At 35.1% G+C, this 16,290-nt stretch overlaps 2 protein-coding genes across 3 annotated transcripts; both read left to right on the forward strand.

Annotated features, from left to right (window-relative positions):
• Nucleotides 1-909: 909 nt before the first annotated feature.
• LOC135690576 (LYR motif-containing protein 4) lies at nucleotides 910-3,184 on the forward strand. Its single transcript, XM_065208168.2, has 3 exons — nucleotides 910-1,063; nucleotides 2,195-2,315; nucleotides 2,551-3,184. The coding sequence occupies exons 1-3, from the start codon at nucleotides 978-980 to the stop codon at nucleotides 2,608-2,610; spliced, it is 267 nt and encodes an 88-aa protein (XP_065064240.2). The 5' UTR covers nucleotides 910-977; the 3' UTR covers nucleotides 2,611-3,184.
• Nucleotides 3,185-4,968: 1,784 nt separating this feature from the next.
• Nucleotides 4,969-15,529, forward strand: LOC148960387 (glutathione synthetase-like). 2 transcript variants are annotated; one of them, XR_016145311.1, is made up of 14 exons: nucleotides 4,969-5,655; nucleotides 5,915-5,990; nucleotides 6,625-6,806; nucleotides 7,554-7,602; nucleotides 7,927-8,000; nucleotides 8,319-8,399; nucleotides 9,166-9,267; nucleotides 10,676-10,745; nucleotides 11,093-11,214; nucleotides 11,421-11,490; nucleotides 11,732-11,813; nucleotides 12,197-12,389; nucleotides 13,447-14,173; nucleotides 14,422-15,529. XR_016145311.1 is itself a non-coding variant. In XM_089116145.1 (13 exons), the coding sequence occupies exons 1-13, from the start codon at nucleotides 5,393-5,395 to the stop codon at nucleotides 13,568-13,570; spliced, it is 1,488 nt and encodes a 495-aa protein (XP_088972271.1). In that variant the 5' UTR covers nucleotides 4,969-5,392; the 3' UTR covers nucleotides 13,571-14,227. The 2 variants fall into 2 exon arrangements, 1 of the variants encoding a protein (XP_088972271.1); XM_089116145.1 differs by lacking the exon at nucleotides 14,422-15,529 and having other exon boundaries at nucleotides 13,447-14,227.
• The last annotated feature ends 761 nt before the right edge of the window (nucleotides 15,530-16,290 follow it).

Genomic DNA, 16,290 nt, shown 5'->3' on the forward strand with positions numbered 1-16,290 from the left:
GTTCCAGTGATCGTTCTTCGGCCAGTTTATTTTGGCCTATCCCTAGACAAGTTTCGATCGCTTCGCTTTGTTTTCTGCAAAATGTTCTTCCTGGACTAATTACTAGATCTACTAGATCTACATTATTCATTTCTCGATTCTTCATTTCTTTCAAACTCTCTTGCAGTATAATGCAACATTTTAGACCTATTGCTGAATGGTTCAACAGGGGCGGCGTCACCCGTTTCCGCCATCTTGAAGATAAAAAGCTGTATTTGGTAATTTTTTCAATTCTAAATAGATACAATACATTTATCATGGGCTTGTAAAAATCATATAACATTTGTATTGTATTTTACCTTGGTCCTTGAAAAGGAGGAGCCGAACAAATACAAGAAAATATCTATCAACCTAGTTCACTGTTGACCTAGTCAGGAGTTAGGAACTGTCTAAAGGTATTGTAAGAAAGCTTTTTCGGACGACAATGTGTTTCATTAACCACAAAGCACACTGGGCACTGTGTAGAGGGGTCCAAAATTGTCTGGCAATGGTGAGAGTTTTTCGGAAAGTACTTATGAAACATACCAATATATTTTTATTGGACACATGCTTCAGCTCAAACCCGTCTGCAGCCATAACACGTTTTTGGGTATACACATGGGATCCCATCAGTTAACCCACAGCGTCGAATAAACCCCGACCTTGTATGTCTTAACGCACCACAGAAGATAAGAGCTCATAATGAAAAAGACAGAATTGTTATGTAAATTGGCGAAAAGTTCAGTTTGAAAAAGTAAACGACTTTGAACATGAGTTTATTGTTAGGTATCAGATAATTTTTAAAAGTCTTCATTAGATAAGCCTCCATCCAGAATTATCCCAAAATAATAAACCCCCGGAGGAGGGGAGCTAAACTCGAGGATTTCCTGCAAGAAGTTTTGTAACAACAAGTAGCGCACAACCACAACAACAAGCCTGTCCGCTTTTCACTTAACAAGATGGCAGCCAGCTCTCGTGCAGAAGTGATAAAGATTTACCGGCAAATGATGAGAGCTGGGGAACAATTTGGAAGTTACAACTTCAGGTGATTGTCAAGAACAGTTTTAATTCTTGTCTAAAGAAAGCTACTAGCCGCAGAACTCAGCAATATATCACGCACACAACATTGTCTTTATGGCGCAAAACAATTTTGCTCAGTTTTCTGACTGTCGATTTTTGTTGAAAGGCAGCAAAAAGATGCATAACAAATTTGTAGTCTTTTAACATTTCAACACTTAATTGGTTACCAAATCTTTCTAAGGCTGCATTTACACTGCGCAGTCTTTTGAAAACGCCTCCAGTCGCTATCAGATAATTTCTATAGAATCTATTGCAGTGTTTAAATTGGCAAATATAAAGACGCTAGTCAATGCAATTTTGCTTGTGAGTTAGCTGCCAGGTTAGTTACAAGCTCGTGCAATCAAGGAGTTTATCACTGCAAACGATAAACAACCTCGTGCAATCAAGGAGTTTCTCACTGCAAACGATAAACAACCTGCTTTTAGGGACTATTTGACATGATGGGGTGATAGATCCAGTGAATTCTCCCTCTTTGGATCTCATTTTATCATCTGTGTTCTGTTATTGGTTGATTGTCCGCCCCATTTATTCCAATTCTTGTATTTCAAATTTGGTGGTCACCGACAAATATGAACACATTTTAAACAAAAGATTTTTTATAAACAATGCTGTTGCGCAAATTGAGCGCAGCCTAAGTTGTAAAGAAAAAAGAAAATATATGATAGGTGTACTTTCTAATTAATAATATATGGCAAATTGGAAAACTCATATACGATTTTGCCGACCCACCAATCTACCAACGACTCATTGTCAGCTTTGACCTGCGAGCAGAAGCATTTGAGCTGTGAGCAACGATGCCAATTATATACAATACTCTTAGTATAATATGTAGTAATTTAGATAGGCTGGGTTTTTTCTTGATCTTTCCGTGCGTCTGGGCGGTAGTAGCATCATCACGTTCCAGGTTATGTACATACATGCCATATTTTATTTTGCGAACCTCGAAGGCATTAATCAGTCTTGGATAAATCATAGCGAACTTATAAAATCAATTTTTCTTAAAAGCATTTTTTAACACATCTAGAGTATTAGAATTTATTATCCTTGCTAATAGTTTTATGGTGTGAGGCAATTCTAAGAAATCTTTTCTTCACAGAGAATATGCAAAGAGAAGAATCAGAGATGGCTTTAAAGAGCATATAAATGAAGCAGATGGAATTAAAATTAAGTCTTCCATTGCCAAAGCCCAAGAGAATTTAGCACTTATAAAGCGACAGGTGAATTTAAAACTTATTTCAAACTACTTCCCGAGTTGGACCCAAGTAAAAAGAAAACTGTCATATACAGGAGGCTTTTGGCCTATAAGGTCTTAGGGAAATGTTCCTTAGACACAATATTTTCCTAAAACCTGTGCAATATTTTTTGCTTACTAATTCTAATTAAAGTTACAGAGAAGATCATAATAATAACATTTATCCAAAACTATTACTGATTCATATTTCCCTATTGCAGGTTTTGATTGGACAAATGTATCATCCAGAAAAGCTAATTATAGAGAAGAAAATTACTTAGAATGATGTTTTAACGAACTGTTCACAAATTAATTGAACCCAAAAAAGCTTGGTTGCTCTACCATCTAAACACTGTGAAAGCCTATGGTGTTTGTAAATTGTGAATGTTATATATGTACTTGGAAAATTTATGAATGATTTATGTAATTTTTTGAAGCAAGAAAATACAGAAGAACTGATGAATTTTTTTAAGTTTTATAATAGATTGACCCAAGTCATAATACTAGTTTTCTTGGCATAAATTAAGCCCTGAGTATGCAAGATGTTTCCCATTTATAGTCAAACTCAACTTACAGTCACAATTTTTCATGTAGTATTTGTTGTGACTAAAACTATTTGTCTCCTGTTTATCTGACTGATTAATTGAATAAGCCATGCTTTAAACAGTCACTAACATTAATAATGTGAATTGTTAGTGCTAATTTAAGCCTTCTATATAATTGACAAATTTAAGCAGATGAAACCAATTAAAATAGCATGGCACTAATAAACCTGTGGTGTTTTAGTTGCAAAAGTGTTTTTTGTCTAAGTCTGTCCTTTAAATTTGCAAATTTAGTAGTAATTTTGTCATTTTATATGATTGTGTGTTCTCTGAATCAACTGCTCCCATTTAAATGTGGCCAAGAACTAGATCTTTGCACTTACATGATAATTCTAGGCCAGAAAATCCTTTGCATTTTCAATGTTTTGTCGTATTCAGGAACATTTTCCTATGCAGAAAAGTATATGACACAGGACTGCCAGAAGGGCAGCAAGCTACAGAATAGCAGACTTAAAGACAAAGGCATTCAAAAAGATTTGCAGTCTATTTTAACTTATACTTAAATTTTCATATAGGTGCCTTGTACATAAGCTGACCTCTGGCACGTAGTATCTCTCATTTTGTGTTACGTTACAAAATTGGCTGGAAAAGACATTTCAAAATAGAGTCATAAAATTCCCTAAAAAAGAATTGAACTGATAGCCCATCGCAAATGTACCGCTGTTGTTCTAAGTATCATGTCTGTGGTGCATCATGTGTCACAGGAAGAGAAAAACTGTGTGGTTACATTGTTCATTATTCAGAAGCAACTATAACAAGCAGTAAGCATTTACTGGTTCCAGCCCATGCTATCTTGGCCCTTGCCAAAATGCATTTTGGAACATCTTCTATTATGAGTCTTTCATTTGCCTTTGGTCCCTTTTTTCCTACCAAAGGCTTTTTATAAGGAACCTTGCTCGAGGCCAATGGTGGCGCCAGCCACTACGCTCTGGGGGGGGACAAAACAAAATATTTTGGACCACGCCTCTTTTAGCACCAGAAAACCCCCTTTTACTAACAAGGAACGCAATTTTTACCTGAAGGGAACGCCCATTACTCACTTTTGGCTATGTAAAGGCAGTTTGAAAATCATAGGATTACATCACAAAAAGTACGTTGCCAAAATATTACCCCTCCCCCAACATTTTCTCATCGGATTTAGACGAAATGCAAAATTGATCCTGCCGAGAACTGGGGGGGACGTGTCCCCCCAAGTCTCTGTGGCGCCGCTGCTGCTCGAGGCCTCATTTCTGTAAAACTAAAAGTTCCTTAATAGGTCCTTAAGGGTTTAGACATTAATTTTGGTGCCACACTCTTCAGGTCACTGATAAATGATGGAAACGCCCATTTTTAAAATTTGGTTTTTAACTGTGGCGTAGCCAGGTTTGGAAGATTGGTAGGCCAAAGAGAATAATATTTTTGCTGATAACACCCCTAAAAATTTGGGAAAACGTCCATTTTGTAAATGTGTTTGGAAAAGCCATGGCATTTTTACGTGGCAATTTCCCTTTATTCAACGTCATAGGTGGCTGACCATATTCTACAACTGTCTATTTCATTAACAATGCCACTAACGTTTAGATCCTGAATTGTTTAAGGCGAGGAATCTCTACGTGTAAAAGTGATTTTCCAAAGTTGTAATCAAATATCTAAAAAAATTAACAGTATTCAAAACTTTAAACCAAGTCCGTCTTTCTTGGAGCGAAGTCCACGACAATCATTTCAGAATCCAAATTTTTTTAAGGATTGGACTGCTTTAGCATTTTAGTTTCTATTTTATTAGGAATGTCTCAAGAACGTGAAAGACTTTTCTATACAAACCTCAAAAAGAGGGGAAATTGCTGAATATTGAGGCTCTTCTCTCCTACGAGCGAAGCGAGCAGAAAATTTTTGCGACGATGCCCTTGAGATTAGCTTAAAATACATTTGAGGGTGATAATACCCCCCACCCCCCGCTACGCTACTGATATGAAGATAAATACTGATAAAAATAAATAAAGTAAAATCTTAGCGTCACTTTGTTACTACTGACTACCAACAGATGATTTTTACCGAATGAAACAAAATTTACCGAAGGACACACAACAAATTTGCAAAAGAAATTTTAACACGATTCTATTGAGGTTTACAGGGAAAATTTGATGAAATTGCATGCGTGTGCATGTGAAACCATTTACATGTATCACTTGGACGGGTGTCAGGTGTCATAAACACGGTATACAACTTTGTTTGGCTTCCATTGTGGGAAGTAAAACCACCTGTATGGGAAGCTTGCCTAAGCCTAAATTGTGCTTTTTAATTATCCACAGTGAGTGTTACGGAGCATGATTGCATTTTGTTTCCAACTTTTCAGCACAGGGAGTTATTTTGAAGTCGACATTTTAGACGTATCAGAACAAGATCCACAATAGTAGGCCTAACAACTTTCAGATCGTTGGCGCAAAATTTTGCAAAGAAGTGGCTGAAGTTAACTAAGGTTGGGATGGATCTGTACGATAATGTTAAATTCACTGAAGAGTCTATTGACAACATTACAGATGAAGCAACTGACTGGGCAAACACCCATGGCATTGTTATGAGGAATAGAAAAGATCTAAGGTTGAATAATTTTGCCCCCTTTACCCTGTTCCCCTCACCGTTCCCAGAATACCTTTACAAGGAGGCATTCGACGTTCATAAGCACTTCCAGTCCTTGATGCTGAGATGCAGTCGCGATCATGGTTTTCTGGAATCATCTTTAAAAAGGTATAAAAATTTGTGTGTGTAGTATCTTGGAGAAGGTTAAGCCAGGAATATATGCAAATTTTGCCTAAAATTTGGGCTGCAGCCCAGCCCCTCCCCCAAAGCTGCTGACATCAAAATTGTATATTACCTATACAAAAATAGTATGTTGATACAACTAGTTGTAAAGTTATTACCAAAAATAAAATATTTTGCTTATGCTACCAAGTGAACAAAACATTTTTAAAACATCAAAAGACAATATATTTTTTTCTGTTGTTAGTGTCATTGTTCATGATGAATTTACAAGAAAGTTATACAATATCTACAATATAGTGAGAGAAGAAGGTGTAAAACAGGTAAACACTTCATTTTTATTGTTAGTAAGTTTAAGATGTCATATATTTCAAACTAAATGATATGATTTTTGATCATGCAAGTCAAACAGAAACTATAATGCACTCTTTTTTTATAAGAACCAGTAGATTTAAGTTCTGGCTGACTGTTCTTAATTTTTTTGAAAATCTGAGGCTGGATTGTTCTTAATTTGTTCTTGGATTTAGAGGGTGTAAGCAGTGCTATTGCTAGCTTTTTCGCTCTAAGGAGGTGTTCAGGCCTCATTTGCCAACAAAGTGAGTGAGACAGCCTCAATTTGCTGACAAATTTGAATATTCACCAAAAAAGCACCCACACATCGCTAAAAATCCTCGATTTTGAGAAAAAACATTGTTCAAAATTGCATTTTGCAGAAGCTCAGCCTCAGCTTGTTCTTAATTTGTTCTTAACTTTTGACCAGTTTTGAGGCTTGTGTTCTTATAAAATTGTTTTTATAAAAAAAGAGTGTACAGGATCTTTTAACTAGCCCACAAAAATTATCATGTCTTACAAAAGATAACCGAGACAGTTTGTCATGTTTGTACATCATTTGGTATATTAATGTTTGTTTATTTTTGAATTTTGAGCTTTGTTTACTTATTACTTCATATTTTGTAGCCCATCACTGTGGATCTGATGCGAAATGACTACATGTTAGATGACAAGCGAAAGACTAGTTACACAAATGGACATAATGTAAATGGATCTTTGCATAGGGAATTTGAAATTAGGCAGATAGAGATCAACATGATTGCATCTTCATTCTCGGGTCTTGGTTCACAAACCTGTAAACTACATAGGTAATTTAAACTTTAATAATCAATTAACAATTTTTTCACCATCTAAACTGAGTTCGTCAATTAGAGAGGTTCATATTTCATCTCATAAAGGAGTTCAAATATTGATACACTTTTTTTCTACAGAACTACAAATACTATTTTTCTTGTATGCTCAATAATTTGGTTCCAGTGAACAATTCCTTTTCTTCTTGCCATTTGTAAACGGAAATATGAATTAATTGTTTAGTAAATAACATGTGGGGGCATTTATAATCTAACTCTCTAAAGTTCATTTATAAACGTCCCTGCATGTTATTTACTAAACCATAAATTCACATTTCTGCTTGTTACTGGGTTGTTCTGCTTGCTCCTGGGTTGTTCCGTTTGTTACTGGGCTGTTACTGGGCTGTTACTGGGTTGTTCAGCTTGTTACTAGTTTGTTCCTCGTTTTAGCAACAGCGTTCAGGTGTGCATTAATCTGAATCCAGCATTCTAGGGGGTGGGGCTCATATTGCATCACAGACTGATGGGCAAAACATAAACATGGTAAAAATACAATAAAGCAGATGGGAATCCAATTGAAGTCAAAAGAAGCAAATGAACACTGAGTAAATGATCAAAATGAGGAAATTTGAATTAAAGATTCTTCAAATGAAAGATTCTTAAAGATAATTCAAATGAAAACTCATATATACATATATACAGGAGTCATGTTTGTCATGACTGTAAGACAGAAGCTTGAGATTGTTTTTCATTTCTTTACACCAGACACATATCAGATGTTTTAATGGACAAGTCTCCAATAAAAAATGAAAAGGTACGTGGGCATATTAACTCTAATATTTGTAATAATTGATTTAAATAATAGGGAGTGGGATGGCATTGGTTCTAAGGAATGTGAAAAGGTCATTTACAAGGCATATTCAAACCTTTATATCCAAAATGCTGTTTGCTAGAGATTTGTATTGCACCCCATTTCACATAAATTCCATCTTCTAATTAAGACAAATTGTACGAATCATATTATACCTACATTGATTTGCAGACATTAAGGTTGCTAGTAATATTTTGTAAATTTCAAATCAGCACACAGGTCTTACTTTCTACTATTAGCATTAACAATTTCCATTGCCTTCTACAGCTGCCACCTAATGATACAATAGTTGGACTTGGTAGAGGTTTGGCAGAGGCCTGGAAGCTATATGGCAATGAAAGGTACTGTAACTCTTTGCTAACAAAACTTTTTTTAAGATAGTGGGAGTAGGTTTCAAATGATAAAAAAGGGAAAAAAGCTGTAAAAGCATCAGAATTGTTTTGTTTATTGGTCCAGGCTAAACACAGACAATGAGCACTGGTAGAGAGGTGAGATTAATGAATGACAAATTTGGAAGGAAAAGACAGTGAAAGAAATAGCAAAGAAGAAATTTGTATGGGGCTATATATTTGAAAAATGAATGTATTAGAAATATGAGAAAATTGGTATAGCTTTTATCAATAATACATAGCTTATGAGCATATTGTACTTTTTCCTAGTGCTACACTTCTTTTTATTGTACAAGCTGGTGAAAAGAACAGATACGATCAAAGGCTTCTACAGTATAGCTTTCAAGAAAGGTTGTTATCTGGTTCATTTATTATTTATCTACTTGTGTCATTTTAGTGTTATATGTCTTTGTTTAATAGGTATCATCTAACTTAATTTGCCGGAAAAAATGACTGTAGTTGGACAGAGTATTCTTTTAATTATACACTTCTAGTAAAATTTCCTATGATTTAATACCGTTATGGTCTTAGCTGAAAGCTTTTTCTCTTGTTTGTGATTTTCTCTTTGAATGATGCAAGCCTGGTATTAGTTTTCATAAACAACTTTATTACACATAGAACCATATTACATTTGCATAGCAAAAGCAGGATGGTTAAATATTCGAGAAGAGTAATAGGCAGTTTGTGGATTCATTAGAAGGATACCTTTATCTGTTTTAGGTGTAGGAACCAAAGAGAGCAGTTTTGATTGAAATAAGAATAAACAGAGAAACCTTTTTTGCGTTCATCATGCCCTATAAAAAACAAAGGCGAGTGAGTCAAAACTCACAAGATTGATGCTGAAGTGCTTGAAAGAACTGTATAAAATATATCTGTTTTCTGTTATGAGCCAACCAAAGATTTTCGGAACAAAGGCTATTGAATTCAAGAGCAGTGCAAAAATGTATTGAATGAAAATTTGGAATCTAGTAATTTTCAAGATCTCAGTGGAGCTTTTTAAAGAGATTTATAAATCTAATGTTCAAGTCTAATGCACCTCATTCTTTATTGCATGTCTCAAATGATACACTGAACTTTGCCTTAATAATTTGTCATATTTTAATCCACCTTGACACAGAATTAAAGAGTTCAAACTAAAAAGATATGTTCCAATCATTTTCAAGTCATTGGGTGAAATCTTCAAAGAGGGCAAACTAACTGAGGACCACAGGTTGATAATGTAAGTGACCAATGCATTTACGTTATTTTAGTAGTTTGTTTAATAGGCCTCTCTTAGTTAAGAATAATTCAATCTTTGCATTAGGAAATTTGAATCAAATAGAATTTGTAAGAATAATTGCTGTGTCTTTTCCTTAAAAATGTACTCCTACTTATATATCAGGCCCTGAAATGAGAGGCGCTCAATCGAGCGCGAGTGCCTCCAAACTCGCCTCAGAAAATCTATGGGCTTCATTGCTCGAGCGCCTAGCTGTTCTTTACAAAACATAAGTGTAAAGTTTTCATGGCTTTCGCAAATCCCAAGTATTTTTCAGATCACATGTGCAAGCGAGCAATCACTCTCGATCGCATTAGCACTTGCGCAAACCCAACCAGCCGAGCGTTTTAGATCTTTCGCGCAAAACGGTAAATTGTGAGAAAATTGTGACCCAAGCAAGTGACATAGACAATAAAAAGCCGGTATATCAAAGCACAGGAAATATAAGTAAGCTGAATTAACCACATCTCAATGGAAAAATGCATTTGAAAATCAAATCAAACACAGAAAATCACAGCGAATGTTTAATAATACTATAAGCACTTAGTATTGTAACTACGTTAGCACTTTCTCTGGGCAATTAAAGTGGTTTTAAAAAGGTTTGGAATAACTTTTTGCGATCATCCGGCAATAACGTAATGTTTATGGGACATTGGTGATTTACATAATTGTTGGGGAGATGAATCATGCCCGTCTTCCAGACATGCACTAGCCCCCGTTTCAGGGTCATTGCACATGCGCATTATCACTTGAAGCACGGGTGGGAAGTTGTGTGATCCCAAACAGAACAGTTGTGCGAATACTGTTATTAATGCACATGTGCTATGACCCTGCAACACTGATTGGTTTAAGACGGTATTGCTTCAAAACAAAGGACTGAAAGTTTCGTTTCCGGAACAAATAAAGTTTATAAACGAAGCAGATTTAAATTGGGTATTTAATCCTTCTTGGAGTACATTAAAGGTCATCGTAACAGTTTGTTTTCATTTTATTTCGCGGACAATTTCTTACAACTATTGATTGGGCCTATTTAAGAAAATATGATCAAAAGACAAAAATAACCTAGAAGCTTGATCAAGCGCCTAACTGAATCAGTGGGCTTGATTGAACAAGCTCCGAACTTTTGCTCATGTCAGGGCCTGTTATATATGCCTTCCTATTCTGTATAGAAAAAATTAAATACCTCGTGGAGAGAAGTATTCAATGCTGGCCTCAATTCCTGCAGTTTTATCCCCTATGTTGTCATATTTTGTGCCTCTGAGATTAAATGTGGAATGAATGATGTAATTCGTACCTCTTTTAGTGAACCTAAATGTTTTATGATTATTTTATAACTGACTTTAGAACTCATCATTGGAAAATTATATTTTAGAGGTGACCATGAAGTGGCAGTTGCCTACTTTAGAGCTGGTTATACACCAAATGACTACATTACAGAGAATGTAAGTGGAAAAGGAACTTTTCTTTATTTATTAGTTTTCTTAAAAGTTTTTTCTTTATTTATCATTGAAACAGTCTCACAACTTCGAATGACACAAAGTAAAAGGTCATTCAGTTATTACGTAAAGTATCATGACAATACAAACGGAAAAAGTATGATAATAATACAAATTTAAGTTGTAATTCAAAAATCCAGATTACCATATTTTGCCTACAAATGAATAAAGATAGTGAAGAAGGTAGTTAAAATGAGTACTATATTTTGTTAAAATAGAGTTAAAATATTTTGGTTTATATCCCATTCTGCAAATTGATATTCTTATTGCCATCAGTTTATTTAAACTTACAGTGCTGGAAAGCAAGACTTCTAATTGAGAGATCTAAGGCCATCAAATCACCAAATATTGCAGCCCACTTGGTCGGAAGCAAGAAAATACAGCAAGTTTTAAGTGCCAAAGGCAGCGTTGAAAGGTGACTCTTTTCTTGCCATGTAGCAAGTTGTTTTCTATGTTATGCAATAATGTTATTTTCTCTTGCAAGTAGTAATCGTAACAGTTACTAGGCAAAATTGAGTTAGGGATGGGGGTATAGCTATTTATAAAATCATAAAATAAGGATCTTCGAAACAAGATCCTTGTTAATCTCCTTTCGCTTATCTTATTGATTACATATTTCAGATTCATTAAAGATCCTGAGACGGTCAAAAAGATCCGAAGAACTTTTGCTGGGCTTTACTCTCTAGATGAGGTATGAATATTGCCTTAGCTTGATCACATCTTTTTGCGATCATGCAATCAATCACACAATTGCATGGTTTGCAATTGGGAGTCAATTTGCTACTCAAACTAATATCATGTCTTCAATAAAGCCGGATATTATTTACTTTTACAGGAATCGTTTCCTTCTTGAGATAAAAAGGACCTGCAAATTTATGATCAATTCAGATCTGCTGGCAAATTTAATTTTCAGATACCTGTGTTTTTTCTAGGGACAGGAGGGTGATCAAGCAGCTAAAATGGCCCTAGCCAATCCAGAAAACTTTGTTTTGAAACCGCAGAGAGAGGGAGGAGGTATGGCTTTTTACCAAACCTCAAGAATTTCTATATGTGCCTTTAGATGGAAGCGAATTTGTGTCTGTGTTGTTGAATAAAGCAAAAAGTGTTTATGTAAGCACCAGCTATTACCTGCAGAGTGGGAGGGTAATGGGCATGACCATTGAGAACATGCCCCTTTGCCTCGTTTAGATGTTTTTTACTAGGTTAATTTTCCCTAGGAAATATGATCTACCCCTACCTAGCACTTTTCAATCCATTTCTAGAAGCAATATGTGGACCTTGTTTAGACTAAAGTTAGGGGGGGGGGGGTGTTCGGTAATTACCCTCTCCATATCCCCTTGGTGTCGCCACTGTAGCCCGGTAATAATTGATAAAATTGTTTCTTACTTGTATTTCAGGTAATAACCATTATGGAGAAGAACTTGTATCTGTTCTGAAGGCCATAAAGGATCCAGTTGAGAGAAGTCAGTACATTCTTATGGACAAGGTTAACCCACCCGTTTACAAGAATTTCATTGTACACATTGAATTTGACAGACCAAAGTTGCTAGACGTTGTGAATGAAATTGGTGTATTTGGAATTCTGATAAGGTGCGTTTGCTACGGACTTGCTTCCCTATATATATATATATATATATATATATATATATATATATATATATATATATATGGGCTCTTTTGCAACAGTTTTTGTCTGTTGTTGTAACAAGGTATGTATCAATATCAGAGGGCTATCGTTGTTCATTTTTTTGTCGAAAGGTCATCTTACTAATGGTTGATCTCAACAAAAACAAAAGAAGCTAATGTACAAGTTTCGAAGTTATAAAAATTACACGAACGCAGAAGGAATTCGGGATTTGTCATGCAAGAATGGAGTTAAAACAACTTTGGCTGATTTTGATGTTACCAGAAGTGTTTGTTGGCTGAATTTAGAAAGAGCTTTGTTATCTTGTGAAAGGCCATGAATAAAATGTGTGAACGAATTGAATAGTACGAAAAATTTTGACTGACTTTGATTTTTAGCTAATTAACCGAGCACATTTGTCCTTACAGCTAGAACACCTACCCAGAATCTTTGTTTACATTTAAAACTTAGTAAAAATAGCTAAAAAACATATTCTTTCCAAGATACATTGAAAATGGTGAGAAAAGTGAGAAGTGAGTTTGCATAACTCGAATCAGGTGATCCCAAGCAATATGCCTTTGAGCCGAACGACCATCAACTCACCAATAATTCCAGTTCATATCTTACTTCAAAATATGCAGTTTTCAACTTTCGTGCCTCCAATCTAAGCGTGGTTACCTGTGCTGTGAAACTGATACATTTCATGCCATTTTTAAACGAGCTGTTTGTCTGAAAAATTTGTAAATTACAGAAAAAAGCTGATGTTAATCATTGTTACCAAATTTGACCTCATTTGCCTTATCATGTTCAATAAGGCTGAATTTAGTAAAATATTGGGAAAAAAACATTATACCAAAAAATACATTATACCAACAATTCTCTCAGATATTCTCTGCCTTGTCTGTGTCAGTGAATACCAGGCCTTCTTACGGTATAGAATTTTTTTTATGTATTTGTATGTATTTGTTTTTATGTTTTAAATATTGTTAAAATTTTATTTCGAGACGACCCTTTTCATTTTAGCAATGATGGAAACGAAGTGATTAACGAGTCAGTTGGGTATCTCGTGCGTACTAAAAGCATTGAGCATGCTGATGGTGGAGTTGCCGCTGGTCGGGCTGTACTTGACAGTATTAGCCTGTTTTAAAACTTACTAATTTATTCACAACTTGTAGTTTTAATGGATTTCAAAATGGCTGCTCTTTAACTTGCTAGGCGAATAAATTCGTTGGGCTATGAACAAAAAAGCAAGATGTTATAAGTTACAGTAAATTTATACACTTAAATATGAATGTTAAATATTTTCCTTATTTGATTCAGTTGATTTAAATTTTTCTTACTAATATCTTGACAATCCATAGCATAACAAGAATTGGAATAAAATAATTTCTAGGTGACAACAAAAAAATTAGCATATACTAAGCGACAAATAAATTTAAGTAAATATCTTTTTGCTTTGAAATGTTATTTTCGTTGTGAGACCTTTCAGAATCTTTAAAATTCTCCAATGAAAGATAATTAGTTATTGATTATTTATACTTAACACAGAAAAAGCCAAAAATAAGAAGATTAGTGATGTCAGTTTAAACTGAGACTTCTGGCTGTCTTTTTAGAGGAAACAGCGTTTAGTATCTTGTTACATTTTTCAAGTTCTAGCAGTTACATTCTATAAAACAAATTTAACAATCACTGCACCAATATTTATAATGCATTGGTTTGAAAGCTAATATATATGTAAGATTTTTAAAAAGTAGCTTTCATTCAAATTTAGTAATGAAAAATTTACAAAAACTAACTGTGTGTTTGTTAGTTTCCTTTCTGTTTTAAACGATATACACATTATTGTTTCCCTTCGGAAAAGTTTCGGTCTTGCTTTAAAATGAAGAATTATTTGAAATTACTATTTTGTTCTAACATCTCCCCTGAAACATTCCATAGTCCTTTATCTTTCAACGTGACAATCAGATGATTCGGAATCCGAGAACAAAGTACTATTAGGCCCGGTTTGTACTCTCCATTTCCTTTACATGCATTGGCAAAGCTAGAGAAAATCTGAATGCCAAATAGAGTGAGGGCTAAAACCAAGATAGAAAGACTGAAAGTAGCGGCTGAAAGCAATAAATTTGTTGTATTGAATGGATACAAGAGCTGGAGAATGACAGAAAATATCTGGCAGGAGGTCGAACCATTCAATATGAAATATAGCTGCAGATTGCGGGGAAGTCTTGGAGGTTAAGAATGGGTGCCATTTGGTGTCTGATGAAGGCCCATGCCTCTGTGATAGCAATAAAATTTGGGAAGACTTACCTTCCATATTTGAAAGTTTTCTTTTTTTGTTTTTATTTTCAACTAATGTACCTAATAATTCGTTGGTTCAAACGTGGAAAACAGTTTCAATTTTTTTGTTAATGTCAAGTAGTCTAGTTGTTATCAGAAATATCAAAAAGTATCAGATGCCATCTGCTCCCCGATTCCATATCAGCAGTTTATTAAAATTCTACACCTCTCCCTTTCCCAGTTTACGACTTAGGCCCTCAGAAAAGCTACGGCTTGGTATCCCTGTGTGAATTACGATTTCAGGGAGGGGGCTCACAGAGGACCATTCAGGGCAGGCAAGATTATGTAAAATTTGCATCAGCATCGCTATCTAATGTTGTTCGCGAAGGAAAAGCAACATCATATCATTTGTCTCACATCTAAGACCAGGGGCGTAACTTGGCCAATAGGTTTGGGGGGGTGAAAAGGGTTTCTGCCCTGCGAAAACGAACGGTGCCCTGCAGACCTGCAGAGCAAAGGTTTGTCTATAGGTTACTAGTGAAAGCTTTACCAGTGTAAATTTGTCTTTACCAAGAATAAACTTCTAAGCAATTAAAACAAACTTGAAACTTCATTGCCTATGAAACATCTATTTTTTTACGTGAGCGTAAATTAAATGTCAAATTTGATTTTCCTTTGTAATAAAGCTTGTTTTTCATGGCATATCAAGTTTAGTGATGTAGGAGGACCCACCATGGTTGGGTCCGACGTAAAGAAAATTTTTGAAATTTTACCTTGTAAAAGGGCTAAAAAGCATCTCCCAGACTAATATTTAGCAAAGTACTATACTGCTAAAAAACTGATTATTGTTTATTGGAAAAATATGGAGGGGGGATGGTATGCTAGAACTCTAGTGATGGACGTTGTTAAAGGAAAGAAAGGGTAACCTTTCGTTTCAGATTGCACGTAGTTGTGAATGACATAGGAAAATGTTGTTTTGATTGGGAGAATTTTTTTTCCTGAACAGAAATTTGCAGTTTCTTGTATCAAGAAGGCCATGTTTACACTTCCAAAATGAAAATATTGCAATGATACAGAAAATGATTTACTGAATTAATGCAAGTAAAAGAAAAATAATGAAAAATATACGTGAATAAGTTAGCAATTTGATCAAACAAAATCGGCATCTAAAACGTTTATTCTCTTTTTATTTCATACACTGTTAAAAAGTTTTAGAAAAAATGATAAAAGAATTCTCATCTTGACAAAAGTGGGGGCCTTCAGCCCTCTATTCCCCCAGTGGCGCCGTACCTGTCATGAAAATAATTAACAACTTAAATCAATTTGCGTGGACTCAACCTTGCCCTCATAAACTTATGCATCAATCATTGCATCCATTGGCTATGACTTTCGGTAAGGAATGCTTTCGCTTTGCTAATAACGGAGCTCTTCCTGACATACCTGTTCCGTTCTCTAAAATGCAATATCAGGAAGGGAGGTTTATAACAAATATAATATTTCCATTTCAAAATTCGTAAACGGCTTTTTACGAACCTCAGAGGTGGCGTTTCTGCGCGGCAATAAAGCTCTTCTTGGCGCCCTGCGAAATCT

The sequence above is a fragment of the Rhopilema esculentum genome, chromosome 4 (assembly GCF_057945365.1).
Source record: "Rhopilema esculentum isolate cy_ngs chromosome 4, ASM5794536v1, whole genome shotgun sequence".
Lineage (NCBI taxonomy): Eukaryota > Metazoa > Cnidaria > Scyphozoa > Rhizostomeae > Rhizostomatidae > Rhopilema > Rhopilema esculentum.

Excerpts from the sequence above, each read along its gene's own strand:
- LOC135690576 (XM_065208168.2), top strand. The coding sequence starts at position 978 with ATGGCAGCCAGCTCTCGTGCAGAAGTGATAAAGATTTACCGGCAAATG. Across the intron at positions 1,064-2,194 it reads TTTGGAAGTTACAACTTCAG|AGAATATGCAAAGAGAAGAA; the intron begins GTGATTGTCAAG and ends TTTTCTTCACAG. Across the intron at positions 2,316-2,550 it reads TAGCACTTATAAAGCGACAG|GTTTTGATTGGACAAATGTA; the intron begins GTGAATTTAAAA and ends TCCCTATTGCAG.
- LOC148960387 (XM_089116145.1), top strand. The coding sequence starts at position 5,393 with ATGGATCTGTACGATAATGTTAAATTCACTGAAGAGTCTATTGACAAC. Across the intron at positions 8,001-8,318 it reads AAGCTATATGGCAATGAAAG|TGCTACACTTCTTTTTATTG; the intron begins GTACTGTAACTC and ends ACTTTTTCCTAG. Across the intron at positions 9,268-10,675 it reads GAGGACCACAGGTTGATAAT|AGGTGACCATGAAGTGGCAG; the intron begins GTAAGTGACCAA and ends ATTATATTTTAG.